This window comes from Malus sylvestris, chromosome 13, assembly GCF_916048215.2.
Source record: "Malus sylvestris chromosome 13, drMalSylv7.2, whole genome shotgun sequence".
Taxonomy (NCBI): domain Eukaryota; kingdom Viridiplantae; phylum Streptophyta; class Magnoliopsida; order Rosales; family Rosaceae; genus Malus; species Malus sylvestris.
Genome location: NC_062272.1, coordinates 27,008,886 through 27,027,972, shown reverse-complemented (window position 1 = coordinate 27,027,972; position 19,087 = coordinate 27,008,886). Strand labels below are relative to the sequence as shown.

Sequence of the window (19,087 nt, the reverse complement as noted above, 5' to 3'; positions counted from 1 at the left end):
TATGAATCCGGCCTCTAGTAGCTTGTCAATTTCCACTTCCATGATTGTCACTTGTTTGGGCGCAAAATGCCTTCTTTGTTGGATCACTGGTTTGGCAACAGGGTCGACGTGTAACTTATAACAAGCAATCTTAAGGTCAATGCCAGGCATGTCGGAAGGTGACCACTCGAATATGTCATGATTTTCCCTAAGGAAAGTTGTGAGATCTTCCTCTTCCTTCGGGCTTAGATGTAAGTTGATACTAGCTGTCTTCTCTAGCTGCTGGGGATCAAGAATGATGTGGTCGGTGTCCTTTTTGGGTTTCTATCCCGTCTCGTCTATTGGCGTGTTGGTTTGGACACCATCTTCTTAATCCGTCTACTGTAGTTGCTATTTAGTAGGTTTATCGTCCCCTCGGACCTTGGTAGCCTATACGGGGTAAAGGTTTTCTTCTTTGATTCCTTTAGTACTTGCACAATGCATTGTCGAGATGCGGCCTGGTCAGACTTAATTTCTCTGACTCTTTCTTCCAAGATGCATAATCGAATTTTTTGATACTTGACGAAAGTGACGACGTCCAGCTTTATCATGAACGTCTACTTTGAGACAACTGGCGGTGTTTTCCTGTCAAGTATGATGTGGCCAATGGCAGTCGAGGTGTGTCCGTTGAACCTAGTGAGTACCTCCACTCGACGTATGATTGTGCTTTCTAGGCCCATCTTCTGAATTACTGAGAGTTGAAGTAGGTTAACTACACTTCCATTATCAACCATCATTCTGCCAATTATGGCATAGGCCAGTTTGACAGATACCACCAACACATCATCGTGCTGAAAGTTGACGTCTACGGCATCCTTCTTAGTGAAACTAACGATGGGTCTAGGTTGGGCAACTGCCTGGACTTGTGAGACTAGTAGTTCCTGTTGGATCTTCCTCTTCTTGGAATTGTTGGTGGCCTCCAAGTGCTCGGATTTAGCGACGATGCCATTAATCCAAATTGTCTTAGCTGACGACTCTTCATCGGTGTCTGCATTCGTTCTAGGCTGCACAGCTGGCTTGTCCAAGTATCTGTCGACCTTACCCTCTTTCACAAGCTTCTCTAAGTAATTCTTCCAAGTGTAGAAGTCGTCAGTTATGTGACCGAGACTTCGGTGGAATACGTAGTACTTGGTATGGTCCAACTTGGAAGTATCTCCCTTTGATTGCTTCAGTAGCTTGAACCATGTTTCGCTCTTGACATCGCAAAAGATTTGGTGGATCGGGATCAAGAACTTAGAATAGTTCTTGGGTGTCGGGCCTACTTTAGTTGGGTATCGGTCCTTACGCTTGGCCTCATACCTACTTGTATTATTGTATTGCTTCCGTCCTCTTTCTTTTAAGCCACTATCAAATCTTTCCGAGGCTGCTCGGGTGCTTTGTCTACTCACCGAGCCTCGTCCCAAATAACATACTTCTCTACCAGGGTTAGATCTTCCTTCATGATCAATTCTCCGAACAGTGAGTGGTTTGCTTGGAGTCCTTTTTGGAAGGCTGCGCTTGCTATCGAGTCGTCCCATCCGACTATCTTTGCCTTATCTGCTTTGAACCTCTTCATGTAGTCACGAAGCGACTCCTTTGGGTTCTTCTTCACATTAAACAAGTGGTCGGACTTCTTCTTGACTGAGCGATAGGACGAATCTTCTTTGGTGAAAACCAAAGAAAGATCATTGAAACTCCAGATGGACCATGGCGACAAGGTGTGGAACCAATGTTGTGCCTCACCTTGCAAAGTGGTGGTAAATAACTTGCAAATAAGGGCATTGTTGTTCCGATAAAGGACCATCGTGCTTTGTTAGTGCTTCAAGTGTCTCTCGGGATCTCCATCTCCTTTTAAGAATATGAAATGTGGCACACTAAACTTGCATGGAGGCTCTGCCTACTTGATCTCGTCCATGAAGGAGGACCTACTCATGTTGGTCATATTCTTTCGTAACGCCTCATCAATGACCTCATTGTGTTAGAAATCATGCAATCGCTCGGTCAATAACCTTTCTACTTCTTCTTGAATTTATCTTTGTTGGGGTAACGGAGCCTTCAACTATCCATGGTCGTGACCTGCTAGTCTAGGCTACTCTTCTATATGTTCGGCTCATCTATACCGTGATTGCGGTGCATTTGGTATGTTCTAAGCAAACGAGCGATTTCCTCGTAGGCTGCCAATTGAACTTGAGCCGGATTGAGTGACTGCTTCTCTCCATCCGTCGTGCTACCTACTTCTATGTAAGGTGGATGATGCTCCTTCTAGGCCTAGCCATTTATGAACACTTCGCCTGGCCGAGAGTGCATGCTCTTCTGTGAGCTAAGACGAGATTATATGTTATCTCGAGGGCCTAGTTGGGAGTGTACACTGCCGGAACGCTCGGTTCATGGTTGGTCGAGTGGCTGTTTGCTGGGATGCTGTTGGAGAGGTTCTTCATTTGCCCTTGTCCTACTTCGGGACACCTCGCTAGGGCATGTTGTATCTCAGTGCGCTGCAAGAGCTGATTCATCAAGGTCGTCTATTGTGCAAGGGTGCTCGTCAACCCTATGACTTGTCAACACAAGTGTTGTTCGCCATCTAGGATGGAAAAGCTTGGATATAATACGTCTCCTTGAGTAACGGATGTGTGGTAAACTTCAGGCACAAGATTTAAGTTGGGAAATGTCAAATCCAAGGATAAATAGGATCAAAATGCCTTTGGTTCAATTGTGGGCTTAGAAATTTAGAGTCGGGATAGTTGAACCGATCTTAGACTAACTTGGGCTGCTTGGAAGGCCATGAGAGTGGGTTGGGCTTCGAGTTAGACTGCAAGAGCAGGTCGGGTCGTGGGCATTGACTGGGCTAATGGAGCACGTGGGCGCTAAGCTTGTCTTAATGTGGCTTGGGCCTGTGCAGTGTTTTGGGCTGCGGGCCTTGGGTTGTTGCCTTGGCAACTGCAGCTGCAGGTTGGGCTCATTGAGCTTAGGCCGTGCTAGGATCTTTTGTGCCACAAGCCTGGGCTTCCTGCTACAAGGTGGCACGGACCTGGGCTTGTGGTTGCAAGGTGAGGCATTACCGTGAGTCCCCATCTCACTGTGAGCTGCCACGATGGCTACCGCTGTGGTGGCTGCTGTAGGCATAGCCACGATGGTGTCCCTTGGGGGTGGTGTCGCTCCACTCGTCGTCCCGTTTAGCCTCGTGGATCACCGTGGTCCTAATTTTTGAACGTTGGAATTTCCGTTCGTTGTGGTTTATGAGTTTCTAGTCATTGTACTTTTCTTTTATGTTTTGTCAATGAATTTTTATAAATAAAAATTCCAAGAATAAGAACATACAAAAAATCTACAAATGAACAAGAAAACAAAAACCTTGAATGCGAGAGTCTTTTACGAGCGTGTGAATCAAAACTCTTAATGAAAACACCAATTTGTGGATGCAAATTTCCGTCTTCTTCTTCTTGGATGAAAATGCACCTGCAAAACAATTAACACCTTAGGTCAAGGCCAAAAGCCTTGTTGGAAATATGCCCTGAAAGTCAATCTTTGGAAGAAACCTTTCAGGACAATAAATGGATGTATAGATGACTCTTATACATCAAATGGCGAAGATACTATTTAGGACTATCTCTATAAACGATATATGTCCTAAATGGTGAATCCATGGACAATGGATCGATTGAAGAAGTAATCTAATGATGTTAGACTACAAAGACCTTCTTCACATAACCATCATGTCCAAAAGGTTCCTGGTCATAGGATTGTCGGAGGGATACTGACAATGCATAGACCGGTATGTACTCTGTCCGCTTCGATTAGAAGGATGGAAAGTCTCATCCCATTCGTGTAGTGACACTAAGACAAGTATGTAGGTGCTCATTAAGGGAATGATTTCACTGAACACAATCGAACGAGAGTACTTGCATGAAGGTCTACTCACATGTCAAGTAAGTAACTCTAATTGTTGGAATAATGTAAGTAGTCCTTTGACCTGAGGCATCATCGTTGCCTTGTGGTTAAGTACTTGATCTTTGATTATGTCGAAGTCACTCCATCCGCAGGTGTCCACGGCATAGTCGGGGTTAAGCCACTTAGTCATGAAGGCAAGTGAATGCGCAACAAGGAATCTCTAATCCTCGTTAAGAGAGGATGAATACTCTAAGATATGATTCGGGAATCTTCGGCCGAAGTATCGAGCGTTATAAAGGAAAGCGTTCCTATACGACTCAATTGAATCATATAAGAAGGAATAATCACATTAGGGGTTTGACATAACATATCCATACCCTAGTGATGTGATTGAGAGTATTGTTTTAGAGAAGGATCGAATTGCATTGTAATTCCAACTGAATAGGTTCTCCGAACAACTTCTACATTAGCTTGGGTAGCCATGATATATGGTTAGATGTCCCTCATGGCTTGTGAGTTCTTCTAGATGATTAAATGTAGTCGTCAAAGAAGAAGGTGAATTAAAAGTAAGTTTTAATTCACTAAGTGATTGGATTAAATATAATCAATTGGATTGGTGCCAATCACCTCACTGCCTTGCTAATTAGAACCTAAAACGATTGTTCACCGATACACTATTGTAGTGAGCAATTAATGGATGATGGAAATAATTAATTGGATTAATTAAGTGTTGTGATTAATTAGAAAGTCTAAAGAAATCATAAAAACGATATAAGGTCGTTTTGGGCTTAAAGAAACGTTCGGGTTTAATTGGGCCCATTGGGCCTAAACCCATTGGGCTTTTATTCAAGCATAAGATGACTTGAAATGATAAAAGCCCAAAAGCCCAAACAACACTAAAGAGGCCGGCCACATAAAGGGAAAGGAAGAGAGAGGAAGTCAAGTGGTTGACTAGGTTTCTTTGTTCTATAAAAGGAACTTTATAGAGATATTTTTCATTTAGGGTTTTTGGGTGTTCAAAACAACAAAAGAGAAAAAGAAAATAACTCTCTCTTCAACACCAAAGGCCGGCCACCATAGGGAGATTTTAGCTAATCATTTTTTTCTCCCTTTGGTTATTCCTTCATCCTTCTCGCTACACTAGTGGGTGAGGATCTTTAGAGGTCTTCAACTTTGGAGACTTGAAGAGAACCTAGGAGCACTCATTTGTAAACAAAGTGGAGGAGGCAAGGAAGGAGGCTAGGCTCAAGGAGTTCAAGGAGCAAAGGTCTTGGAGGTGGTCCATCCTTGGTCTAAGATCTAGATCAAGAGGTATAAAACTACTCCTAAACTTCGTTCTTATATAAATTTGTCTTTGATGCATCTTACATAAACCTATGAATCTTGAAGGGGATTTATGTGACTATTGCTTTGATATTATCTGATAACATGCTTCCGTTGCTTTCGTATATAAATTTTGAATTGTATATGCATGCTAGTCACTAGAAATCCCATATGAATCTCATAGATTTCCCTTCAAGTGGTATCAGAGCCAAAGGTTTATGTATGATGTGTCTTTTTGGATTTTATGCATATGGGTTTTAATATTATGTATGACATGTTGTTGCTTTATTCAAAATATGTTTATCTTTTGTTTTTCAATAGTTGAAAAATGTGAATCAATAGTTGAGAAAGATATGTATGCAAAAAGTGTTTTGTATGCATGAATGAAGAATGAGTTTAGAACAAATTTTGGGGTTTTGACTCTTAGGGAGGGCACGGCTAAAAGAATTTTTTTTGGCTATGTGTTTGTGTTTTTATTTTGAATCACACACACACTTTAAAGCTAGAAAGTAGAAACCTTGTCACTTTTGTTTTTGGGTTTGAAAAATCACCAAGAATACACAAATCTTGAAAATGTGTTCATGGTTTTGTTCTTGGTGTTCATGGTTTGGTTTTTGGTGAAAATGGTTTTATTTGGTTTTCATGCATTGTTTTGTGGTTTTGGATGATGTACATACCATCCATAGCCATATCAAAAATTTTAAAATCCTAGAATTGACTAGGAGATTTCCATCACCCTTTTCACTAAAGTCTTTAAAGCCAAAACCAAGTGACAAGCAAAATGTATGTGGGGAAATTCAGCCAAATCCAAAGGGTGGATTTTTGAGTTCATGTTTGTCTTGTTAAAAGTGTTTTAAAGTGACATTAGGAACCCCTAAGTACCCTAGGATGTTAACCCTCTTTTGAGTAGTGCATTTTTGAGTTTTATTGAGTGAAAATATTCATGGAGCTCTAATGAGTTTTCATGTGTGTTCTTCAATGTTCTTGATGTTCTTACCAAGAACAAAAAGGTTTGGTGTTTTGATTCAATGTGTTTGCTGTTTTTCATAAAGTTTTGGTTTGTTATTGATTGGTGATGGATAATTTGTGTTTTCATTGTTTGATAAATGCTACAACTTACCTATATCTTACAACCCATTCCAATCAAACTTTTCAACCATGCCAATCAACTTTTCAACCCATACCTTTCACTTTTTCAACACACTTTAAGATTTTGAATTTTCAACAAAAACCAACCCTCACTCACACTACCAAAACTGGCCACCCCTATAATGGGGGTACTTTTTGATCCAAAAGTTTACATTTTTACGTAAAGACCCAAAATCACTAAAGGACAAATTTTTTAAGTTTTTGTAATTGTTGAAATTTTTGGGTTCTAGTTGTAATTACATGAAGTTGTGGACTCTTGTGTTTTTACAAAGTGACTCCAAAAGTTTATGTTTTTGCATTGTGGCCCAATAGTTGAGGTCATTGTTTTTCGGCCGAAATTATGATGAGAACAAAATGGTTTTGTCTCTTTAATGAGAATTGGATTTTCATTTCATTTAGTTCCATTTGAATCAATTCTATGAATCCGAAAACCAATTGTTTAGGTTGCTTTCTTAGTTAATGTGATTGATTAAGAAAATGGTGATTATGAACCAAGGGCCTCGATAATTGAGCTATGTGTTTGGCCACTTTACATTACGAATGTTTGGGTTCAGTAGTTTAGATTTGAATGTAATTTGATTAGTTCAAATGTGCTGTAAATTGGCATAAGTCCATCAAATGTGTTGTAAAAGGGCATAAGCCCTTCTCCTTATTTCAGGTATTCCTTTTTGTTTATTTGCATGCAAATTGGAATAGTTGGGTCCAACGCCAAATAGGAAATGACGGTTTAATTAGATTAAATGCGTAAATAAAATCAACAACTACCTACCTTAGACCCAAGGTCCAACACAAGGCTCATGTTGGATCAAATCAAATGGTTCATAATCATCCTAAAACCTAAAATGACTATATAGTCCATATGAGGATGCAACGCATTTGTTAGTCGTTCCATATAGTCTCGCTTGTTTCATCGAAATAGTGGAAGTATTATATACTACTAATTCATATAAACTTAGACCAATGATTGTGATAGGCCCAAGTTCTTTTAATAAGATTAAAATGAAATTGATGTAGCCCAACGCTACTCCCTCAACAAAACAAATATTAAGTTGATAAGCAAGAGATGTTTTGAACATCTCTTCGTAGGCCTTCCACCGTGGTGGGCTCCAATCGTTTGTGACTCATATACCGGCTTCACCCTATTACAGGGAAGTTCAAAGTATGTGCTTGCCTTCAGGAGGAGTCCATATGTACATACATGATGTGGTGAGGTAGGCAACAAAGATGGCCAATATCATATCATTGTGAGGCTATTATTGAACCCCTACATGAACTAGCATGGTGGGAATGACTTAATTAAGTGCAATGGTGCCAACATCATATCATTGTGAGGCATTATTCTCTAGAGGCCAAAATAGATGGGTAATTACAAGAGTTGTAAATGACTAAAGTGTTATTCTCTCATCATTATTGTTGCTAACCAACATCATATCATTGTAAGGTGGGCTTGGTAATGGTCAGCCTTCCATACCCCACTAAGAGTTCAACATAACTCTCAGATTCCATTGAGGGATATGGAATTTGCCAAAAATAGTGGGTGGTACTATTTGATTTAAGACCCAATCAAGTAGTTTTAAAATCAACAATCTAATATGATTTTTGTTATGTTATGTAGTTAACGACATGCCTGAAATTAAACCTACCATTATACTTGACAAAAAGGGCCTTAAGGGCCAACGTTTCCTTGCTTGGTATCATCACATTGAGAATGTCTCAATGATGAATAACATATCACATGTGCTCAAGCAATCCCCTCCTCATGTACCTCCTATGAAACTAGCTTCAAAGGAGGAATGTCAAAATTATGCTAGACACTATGAGGATGACTTACAAGCCAAATGCTTAATCCCCACTTCGCTTAGTGAGGAGCTTAAGAAGCTACATTAGCACATGGACACTTCTTATGCCATGGTTGATAGTTTGTGTAAGATGCTTGACATTGAGACTAGTAATCTATGATTTTCAAATGTTGGTAGTCTATTGAATGCCAAAATGGCAAAGGGGACATCGGTCCAAAAACATGGACACAAGATGGAAAGGATCTTTCAAGATCTTGAGAGTTTAGGAACTTCCATTGATGGGAAAATGGCCCAAGATTTTTTCCTTACATCTCTCTCGGATGATTTCACTAAGTTTATAGTAAACTATAAAGTGAATAGATTTGATCATACTTTTACCAAAATGATTGACATGTGCTGTAAGTTTGAACAAAGTTTTAAAATGGACAATGGGAGTGAGAATGCAATCACAAGGAAAATGTTGCATAAGAAGAAGGCAAGAAAATCCAAAGGAACATGCTTTCATTGTGGAAAGGATGAACATTGGAAGAAGAAATACGGGGTGTGCATTGCGAGCCTTATTACATGAACTTTTAAAGGGACTATATCTGTCATAGAGAGTGTTTTTACAGTAAGCTCCAATTCTTGGATATTTGATTCAGGCGCTAGTCAATGATGCGAAAATTAACTTAACACACAAATTTAACCCTCTTTAGACAATTGTAGTATAAGTATAAGGAGGGATCGTTCTGGACTGGGGATTAGGAGGGCTTGCTAATAACCTATAAACTGACTTAAAAATATATAAACAAAGTTAAAAACACTAAACTAGACTCAAAGAATTCAAAACAAACTCAAAGAACTCAAAACAAGCTAAAAACACTCAAATCTGCCTAAAAGCACAAACTGGGCAGATTTGGACTCTAAACACACTTTTGGATGAATTTTGGTTTCAACTTGGTTCGAAATACTTAAAAGTGCAAACTAAATCAGTTTCTAACAAATGTGACTCAACAAGGTAAAGGGGGTTTTGGTTTTGATGAATTTGAAAACAAAACAAGTAAATTAAAGAACTAATGAAATCTGCACGAATTTGAGTAAATTGAATGGATGGAAGCCTAGCTAGAAGGTTCTTCTCCACACATGACACACTTGCAAACAAAACGATTTCCAGTTGCTTTTCAATAAACTACGAATTCTCAACGCCCCAGATTAACTGTGAATTGCACTAATTAACCCTCAGATTTTCCTAATTTCATTGAATTGGATGATTGCATACAACAACCCAAAGCATTCCCCACAAGTTCCCTACATGAATTGCATAATAGAGATACAAGCAAGAATCATTAAGTTCTATGAAAATCATAAGCATTGACAAAACACTTGTAACTATGAAATGCATGAAACTTATGCCAAGAATTTACTTAACACGGTTGTGACGAGCAACCTTCACTACTTGTGAATATAAGTTCATAACGATTAGGTGAAACTCCCTTATATCCTAGCATCAGATTTATGCATGAAAATTAAGCGTGCACTCTCAACCAACATACACAAATCAGTTTTAATTCAAATGGATAAGTAAATTGAATTTACAACATATGAATCACAACTAAAAGTAATCAAATCATATTGCAAGCATGAACATGGTTTCGAATTCCCCCCTAGCTAAGGGGGGTTTAGTTCCTCATACTCACAAAGCAAAGATAAAAAAATTTAGACATTGTAAATAAAAGAATGAAAACACCTAAAAACGCTCCAACAATCCAACTTGAATGGCAAGCACGTCCAAGGGTCCTCCTTCTTCTCTTTGTTGCGGCACAATTGTCTAGGATGTGTATGGATATATGGAAAGGTTAGGAATGTATTTAGGATTGGTGAATGTCTCGGCCAAGGGAAGGAAAATGTATTTGTGTTTGTGAAATGTGGGATTTATGGATGTATGGACGGAATGGAATGGAGCTCTTTTGATGGATCAAGATTGTTCTTAGGAAGGGGAATGGTGGATGTATTTATAGGCTAAGGAGAGGACCACTTCAATTCCTTGCATGTGCAGTTTGTATGGGTTTGTGATGTCCATGTTTCCCTTTACATTTGCACACACATGACCTCCATCATTTCAGCCACAAAACAAACACATTTTCTGCCATGTTTCTCCTTTACATTTACACACATGTTCTTCATCATTTCAGCCACAAATCAACCCAGTTTCTGCCCATGTGTGTGTCTTTCCTTTGCCCATGTGTGTGTGTTTTCCCTTTGCATTTGCACACACATGTTCTTCATTATTTCAGCCAACAATCCACCCATTTTTCTGCCCATGCCAAGCCCTCCATGCTGTGCAGTTTGCATGTGTGTAGCTGTCCATGTTTCTCTTTTGCATGTGCCATGCCTTCTCTTTCTAGCTGTGCATTTCCACTTGCTCCAAAGCCAAATGAGTGCAATCATAACCCCATTTGCTGCTGAGTGTTGATGACAAAGCAAAACACCAAACAAGTACCTTTACTTTCTCATTTTATTAGCCAAATCTGCTTAGCCCTTTTCTGAACCTTTCCATGTTACAATGCCCATAACGTCTTCTAGAAAAATGATATTAACAATCCATTAATTGCTCCAGAAAATAGACATCCGTAGCTTTCCAAGCATATAAGGATCATTTTCTCATTCATTCTGAGTTGTTCGTAATATGCTTCCAAAGTCAGCTAATCTGCACAGGCAGTTTTGACGAATTTGTTACTTAATATCTCACTTGTGCTACTTTTCTTTTCTTTGCTTGATAAATCACACAAAACACAAAAACATAGTAAATAGCTCAAAAATATAAGGAACTAACTAAGAAAAGACAAGTGAATTTTATGTAAAATATATATAAATATGAGCTTATCAAATACCCCCACACTTAGCTTTTGCTAGTCCTCGAGCAAAATAAAGAAAACAAAACATAACCTAAACCTTCCAACGTTTGCCTCAGGGATTTCCAACGCACATGACAGGTTAAAAATCATCATTCCCACATATTTTAGTCAACTTAACACTTGAGCACATACTTAATCACAATCACCACTTACTAGTTCACATTTAACCAATTAAAACGATGTTTTGAATGTAGTAACATGCCTTAGAGAATTTACTCAATTCCTTACAAGATATTCTCTATTTTCACACACATTTTCTGACTACACACCCTACACTAGTTATATGTGAGAAGATTGATGTAAATATGAAAACGAACACTCACATATATGTATAACAAAGAGGGCAATTTTCTGGAGTTATTCAGCATGTTTAGATATGATCTCATGAATGGAACGCTACTACTTAGATGCGAGAATCAGTGACACCATATGCTCATACCAATTTCAAACTCCACAAATTGAAACACATAACACTCAAGATAGAAGTCAAGGGTTGTAACGGGGCTTGGGGTATTGGCTAATAAAGAAAGGATAGGAATAACAAATGTTCTTAAAGTGATAGCAAGCAAAGCAATGAAATAGACACTTAGGAATTCACTTTAGAATGCAGAATCAACTTTTAAATACAAAGGAAAGATTCATGTAACACTTAGGGCTCTTTTTCACAACTTTTCTTCTTTTCATTCTATTTTCCACGAATGTTTTTTTTTCTTTTTCTTTTCTACCCGTGCCTTATTAAGGACTTTGGCACACACACACACACAAGAATCACTTCCCCCACACTTGTTTTTCTGCAAAAGTTCAACAAAAGGAATTCCTTCTAAATTATGTTTACTATGCTCCAAGAACAAGGGTATGGATGGTCCTAATCTAGGCTAGGTGAGGATATTGTGGGTTAACAAAGAACATGGGCTACACAAGGCTCAACGGGGTTAAACTTAAACACATAATGAAATAGGGCACGGCAATTTGGTTGTGGTGGTCACTACACAACTTCATCTTGAATATGTATTATGCAAATCAATAACATGCTTTGAATGAAATAGGCATGAGTTCTAGCATTTGAAACTAACTGATGAAACGCCTTCTAAGTAGCAACCAAGCAAAGAATAATGAGATCATGCAACGACTTTAGAAAACAATGATGCACAGATTATTAACTCTCCAAATAAACGTTTAGGCTCAAGTCTCACAAGGTTGTAGCGTACATTTGAGTTCCTTCTTTCAAGCATGTTACAAAACTGATTTTTCCTTTATGATTGCATGTGAATTCATAAATTATAACCACAACCAAGCATAAACCAAAGAGTAAATCAAATTTTCATCCATGTTTATAACTCTCTTTAACAGTCATCTAATTAAAAACCAAATCCTCATCATTGTGTTGGAAGGTACCCTAAGACACAAATAAACATAAAAAAAAACTATTTTTGGGTTTTTCAAATTTTTATGGGATTTTCGGATTTTTATGTCAAAACACACTGAAACACTCCAAAACAGCTTAAAACACTTAAAACAGCAAGGAACAACACTAGAAGTAATGCGTGATAAACTCCTACGAATTTCATGCAAAGAATTTCATGCAAAACAATGGTTACCCCCCCCCCCCAACACTTAAATCAAACATTGTCCTCAATGTTTCAAGCATAAACTCACACAAACAAACAACGAATAAACATGACAAGTATGGCAAAGTAAAAATTAGACAGAGTAGAGTTTAAGAACGCAAATCTGGTTTTGGAGATAGATGATCTTGTTATCTTTCCACAGCTTTGATCTCGAACTGGTTTGGAATTCTGAGCGAGGAATATGAGAGTTCCTTGGTTTCAAATCAGACTCCTTCTGCTGGGTTGATTTGATTGTGCAGTATGCATTCTTCTCTGCTTGTTTCGTCTGCACGGCGGGCAGGCACGAGGTAGAGGTGTTGGTCTGTTTCTTTCTTCAATCTTTCCAAGTGCCCACCTCTTGCTTTCTTTCTCTTTGTCCCTAGCTGAGGATGAATTAGTAACTTGTCTCCACATGCTTCGAGGTATCATTTTCACTTCCCTTATCTGTTCCTTAGGCAGATGTGGTAGACGAAGAGGAAGCATAAGATGTTGAAGATGAGTACTCGAGAGCAGGGCTAGGTAAGCAATCAGGAAGGGGTTCCAGGTAGTCGGTTCCAGATCGGAAGATTGATACCAAGTGCTGGCTGATTGCTCTCTTTCTCCTTGTCCCACAGATGAAAACAACGACAAGGAGAAGGACAGAGAGAAAGCATGATATGAGATGTTCTTGCTTTCAACCTTCATGATATGAAATACTTTTGCTTTGGATGAGTTGTTTGCAGAGGTACCCTAAGGAATAAGGAACACTGAGTGACTCGAGAGGCTTTGTTGGGAAGGCATTTTCGGAGATGACGGAAGGTTATGTATGTCTGCCTTGCTATAGAGGGTGAAGGTCGACATTTATAGGAAATAATAACTGGTACTATTCTTTCACTTTTGTCGGCAACCGTTGGATGATTGAACAGTAAACTTCACGTGCTTTCTACTTCACCAGAAATCTTCGACAGATTGCCCATGATTTCCGCAAAGCTGAGCGTGCATGTGACAGATGCTGACACGTCTGGATTAAGCAGATGCCTCTTCAATATCTGGAATCGGCGCTTCGACAAACTGCCCGTGATTTCCGCAAAGCTGAGCATGCATGTGAGAGATGCTGACACGTCTGGAAAAGCAGATGGCTCTCCGATTTCTGAGCTTGCCTCTTCGAGTTCTAAGCTTGCCTCTTCGAGTTCTGAGCTCCGTCGAGTGCAGAGGTTACATGTGACAAATGCGGACAAATCTGGAACAAATGATGGCCCGTGGTTTCTGAGCAAGCCCAACTTTTGAGAAAGCTAGCGCCTTTTCAATTTTTTAATTGGCCTCATTGAATTCTGAGCTCGTCTTTTCGATATCTGAAATCCCGTCGAACGTTGATTTTTATAGAGGCACGCAGTTCATTTCAAAGCACACTTGAATTTGCGCTTGTATAAACTCCCTTCTTACACTTCTAATATCTTGACTTGTCCGATCTCTTCTTTCTTCAACACCTTTGAAAATGTCTGGCCCTTCTGACCATCGTTTTGACTTGAACCTTGGTGAAGAGGCTGCCATGCCTTCTCCAGACAACATATGGCGCCCATTCTTCATATCCCCTACTAGTCCTCTTACCGTTAGGGATTCGGTGATGAAGAATGACATGACTGCTGCGGTGGTGGCCCGGAACCTTGTCACTCCTAAAGATAACAGACTGCTTCTGGTTGTTAAGGATTCTCTGGCTCTCAGTATGCAGTGTACCGGTTCTGTGTCCAGTATGGCCCAACGCCTATTTTCTTGAACCCGTCAAGTTGAATCATTGGCGACTAAAGTGATGAGTCTCAAACAGGAGATTAAAGGGCTCAAGCATAAGAATAAACAGTTGCACAAGCTCGCACACAACTATGCCACAAACATGAAGAGGAAAATTGACCAGATGCAGGAATTTGATGGTCAGATTTTACTTGATCATCAGAGGTTTGTGGGTTTGTTCCAACAGCATTTGCCTTCGTCTTCTGGGGCTGTACCGCGTAATGAAGCTCCAAATGATCAACCTCCGATGCCTCCTACTTCTGGGGCTCCGCCGACTACTGAGACTTCTCCTAAGCAGCATTTGTGAAGGCTCCATCTTGTATTTATCTGCTTAATGTTCATTTTTTTTATGAATGTAAAAATACCTTACATAACTGTCAGTGTTTCAAAAATAAACCCACACCAAAAACAATTAAACAAGTAACAAATAAAAATGACAATCATGGCAAAATAAAACTACAGAAAAGGGAAGGTTTTTAGAAACGCAAAACTGATTGTGGAGCAATTCAAAAATCTTCCTTATTTGAATACATGGGTTGCCTCCTAAGAAGCGCTTGCTTTAACGTCTTCCAGCCGGACGATACCTCCATTTAAGCTTGTATAGGGCCCACGGCATGGAGGGGTACATTCTCCACGACATGCTCCTCAAAGTGCTCACACATTGAATCCTTGAACAGAACGGGATAGTAGTCCTTCCTGATTTTGGTGTGTTGCTTCCAACAATCGATGTAACCTTCCCTACTACCTTGCATTCGATTAGGTACCTGCACCATAGAAGGTAACAACCTATTAGTTGAAATGGGAATTGAAATTGGGTTAGGTGACATACCAATGTGCTGCAATGAAGTGGTAGCACTATCAACAAATGCATAAGGATTGCTTTCGGTCAGAATTGGGGTTTTGAGAGGTGTGGTCGTGCACTCCTTATTGTTCACTCCAATTTTCTCCTCGATGGTGGTTCGAGGCACTTTCTTTTTTATTAGTGTTGAACGTTTCTGCCCTATATTTTCAATCACATCAATAGCACAACAAAAATGAACATCATTAGTATTCTCAACAGATTCAGGAATATTAATGCTAAACATATCACCACCAAATGCCATAGTTACTGATCCTTTGGCTCCATCAATCTTGGTTTGAGCCGTTTTCATGAATGGCCGTCCAAGGAGGATGGGCAATGTAGGGGAGTGGTCCGACTTGTCCATTTCAAGCACGTAGAAATCCACCAGAAAGATTAAGTTGTTGACCTGCACTAAAACATCTTCCAAAACTCCCTTTGGATAGGCATTAGAACGATCGGCCAATTGTATAATCACACCATCATTTTTCAATTCGCCTAAGTGCATAGATGCATAGATTGAATAAGGCATGATATTTATAGATGCACCTAAGTCTAACATGGCCGATTCAAAATGAGTATTACCAATTACACAAGGAATGGTAAAACTTCCCGGATCCTTGCATTTAGTGGGCAGTTTACATTGTAAAACAGCTGAGACATTTTCACTTACCTTGACAACCTCCTCGAAATTCTCTTCCTAGTTGTGCAAAGTTCTTTTAAAAACTTGGCATACCTTGGAACTTGCTTAGTTGCATCCAAAAGTGGTATATTAACTTGAACTTTTCTAAACGTTTCCAAAATATCCTTTTCAGCCTCTTCCTTCTTTGATTGCGTAAACCTACGAGGAAAGGGTACATTTGGAGGAACAACATTAAAATTAATCAAAATTGGAACTTCCTTACCCTTGTTGGCCGAATTGGATGGTTTAGGAGCTTTGAGGGCCTGCGGCAAAGGTGTTGCCACCCTTTCCGTGGGGATGCTTTGCTCCTCCTCTTCAATTATCAACTCTTCAACCTCATTGGAACGTGAATTGGACGGTTGGGGATCAGATCCAACTTGTTTTCCACTTCGCAAACTTATGGCTTTTGCAGATTCGAATCCTCCCTTCGGGTTGACAACGGTTGAACTAGGCAACTTACCTTGCTCTCTGAACTGTCCTACAAACTCCGCAATCTGCCCAATTTGCTTCTCCATTTGGTCCACCTTTTTTTCTTGGTTTTGCATTGCTTTGGCTTGATTTTCTTGCCCCTAAGACAAATTGGTGAGTAACTTAAGAAGTGTCTCATTATCTAAAGATGTACCTGAGGTATTTTAAGCAGGTTATTATGGGGCATGTGTTGGTGTGTATTGCTTGGTATAGAAGCCCAGAGGTTGCTGCCTAAAGCCTCCTTGTTGTTGGGGTTGTTGGGGCTCCCTCCACCTGAAATTTGGATGGTCTCTCCAACCTGGATTGTACGTATTAGAATATGGATCGTTCCTTGGCTAGTTTTGGCCTTGAAATCCAATTGCATTGGCACTTTTCCATCCACCATTTTCAATCAATTGTGGGAACTTTTCAGAGGCATGTCTTTGGATAGAACACACACCACATACACTTGGTTCTTTCATCCTCATTCCTTCGGCCATCCGAGACACAATGGAAGTAAGATTAGCTAATTGCGATTGAATGTCGGACGGGAAACTAACCTCATTCACTTGCTGCCGTAGGGTGTCCCTTTGACCAACGCCTTCATATTGTTGAGCATTCAATGCTCGGTTAGCAATTAAATTCTTGGTAGCCATGGGTGTTTTGTCCACCAAAGCTCCTCCCGCTGAGGTGTCTAGCATTTGGCGTTCAATTGGTAGAAGCCCTTCGTAGAAATATTGAAGAAGAAGCTCCTCTTTCATCTGGTGTTGTGGACATGAAGCAACAAGGTTTTAAAAATGCTTATAGTAAGTGGGAAATGATTCACCTTGGTTTTGCTGAATGCCACTAATCCTTTTGCGTAGTAAAATGACTCGAGAGGTTGGGAAAAACTTCTCCAAAAATGCCTATTTCATACTCTCCCATGATGTGACAGTTCCGGGGGCTAGCTCATACAACCAATCTTTAGCCTTTTCTAAGTGAGAAAAGGGAAAAGCCTTCATTTTTAGAATGCTCCCATCAACGTTCACAGGGGTCATGCTCGAGCAAACAACCTCAAACTCCTTCAAGTGTTTATTAGGATCTTGCATGGATATCCCGTGGAACTTAGGAATACGATGCAACAAACTTGATTTCAATTCGAACTCGTCCGTCTTCCCTAGGGCAGCAATGGGGTATTGGATGCATAGGGGAGCGGCATTGTCCAATCCTGAAGCGGAAAGCTCCTTGATTGTTCGATTGTCTGCTGCCATGTTGGGATCTTCCTCTACAACCTGTATCGTAGGCTCCTCTTGCTCTTCTACTTTGTCTTCTCCAAGATCTGGTACAGGTTAAGATGGTTGGGGTTCTTGTTGATTCCTTGCTCGTCTCAAAGTTCGTTCAAAATTGTCGTCAAAGTCACGGATGTGCTTATGAATAGGTTGAGAACTTCGAGTCATAAACCACATAAAATAAGAAAACAAGTAAAGTCATCAACTAGGAACAAAAACACATGAAAATAAACAAAAAGAAATAACAAGGGATTAGCAAAATTGCTAATCCCCGGCAACGGCGCCAAAAATTTGATGCAAAAATTAACTTAACACACAAATTTAATCCTCTTTTGACAATTGTAGTATAAGTATAAGTAGGGATCGTTCTGGACCGGGGATTAGGAGGGCTTGCTAAGAACCTCTAAACTGACTTAAAAATATATAAACAAAGTTAAAAACACTAAACTAGACTCAAAGAATTCAAAACAAACTCAAAGAACTCAAAACAAGCTAAAAACACTCAAATCTGCCTAAAAACACAAACTGGGCAGATTTGGACTCTAAACACACTTTTGGACAAATTTTGGTTTCAACTTGGTTCGAAATACTTAAAAGCGCAAACTAAATCCGTTTCTAACTAATATGACTCAACAAGGTAAAGGGGGTTTTGGTTTTGATGAATTTGAAAACAAAATAAGTAAATTAAAGAACTAATAAAATCTGCACAAATTTGAGTAAATTGAATGGATGGAAGGCTAGCTAGTAGGTTCTTCTCCACACATGACACACTTGCAACAAAACGATTTCCAGTTGCTTTTCAATAAACTACGAATTCTCAACGCCCCAGATTAACTGTGAATTGCACTAATTAACCCTCAGATTTTCCTAATTTCATTTAATTTGATGATTGCATACAACAACCCAAAGCATTCCCCACAAGTTCCGTACATGAATTGCATAATAGAGATACAAGCAAGAATCATTAAGTTCTATGAAAATCATAAGCATTGACGAAACACTTGTAACTATGAATTGCATGAAACTTATGCCAAGAATTTACTTAACACAGTTGTGACGAGCAACCTTCACTACTTGTGAATATAAGTTCATAACGATTAGGTGAAACTCCCTTATATCCTAGCATCAGATTTATGCATGAAAATTAAGCGTGCACTCTCAACCAACATACACAAATCAGTTTTAATTCAAATGGATAAGTAAATTGAATTCACAACTTATGAATCACAATTGAAAGTAATCAAATCATATTGCAAGCATGAACATGGTTTTGAATTCCCCCATAGCTAAGGGGGGTTTAGTTCCTCATACTCACAAAGCAAAGATAAACAAATTTAGACATTGCAAATAAAAGAATGAAAACACCTAAAAACGCTTCAACAATCCAACTTGAATGGCAAGAACGTCCAAGGGTCCTCCTTATTCTCTTTGTTG

At 39.4% G+C, this 19,087-nt stretch overlaps 1 protein-coding gene across 1 annotated transcript; it reads right to left on the bottom strand.

Moving 5' to 3' along the window:
* Nucleotides 1–575: 575 nt before the first annotated feature.
* Nucleotides 576–1,801, bottom strand: LOC126595406 (uncharacterized). Its single transcript, XM_050261712.1, has 2 exons — nucleotides 1,407–1,801; nucleotides 576–1,317 (listed from the first exon to the last, which is right to left on the bottom strand). Exons 1-2 carry the CDS (start codon nucleotides 1,799–1,801, stop codon nucleotides 576–578), a joined length of 1,137 nt encoding a protein of 378 aa, XP_050117669.1.
* Between the last annotated feature and the right edge of the window lie 17,286 nt (nucleotides 1,802–19,087).

Bases quoted from the DNA above. Each gene is read 5' to 3' on its own strand.
- LOC126595406 (XM_050261712.1), bottom strand. From the start codon at position 1,801: ATGGTCCTTTATCGGAACAACAATGCCCTTATTTGCAAGTTATTTACC. The intron at 1,318-1,406 runs GTGAGTAGACAA...TAATACAAGTAG, and splicing joins GTTATTTGGGACGAGGCTCG to GTATGAGGCCAAGCGTAAGG.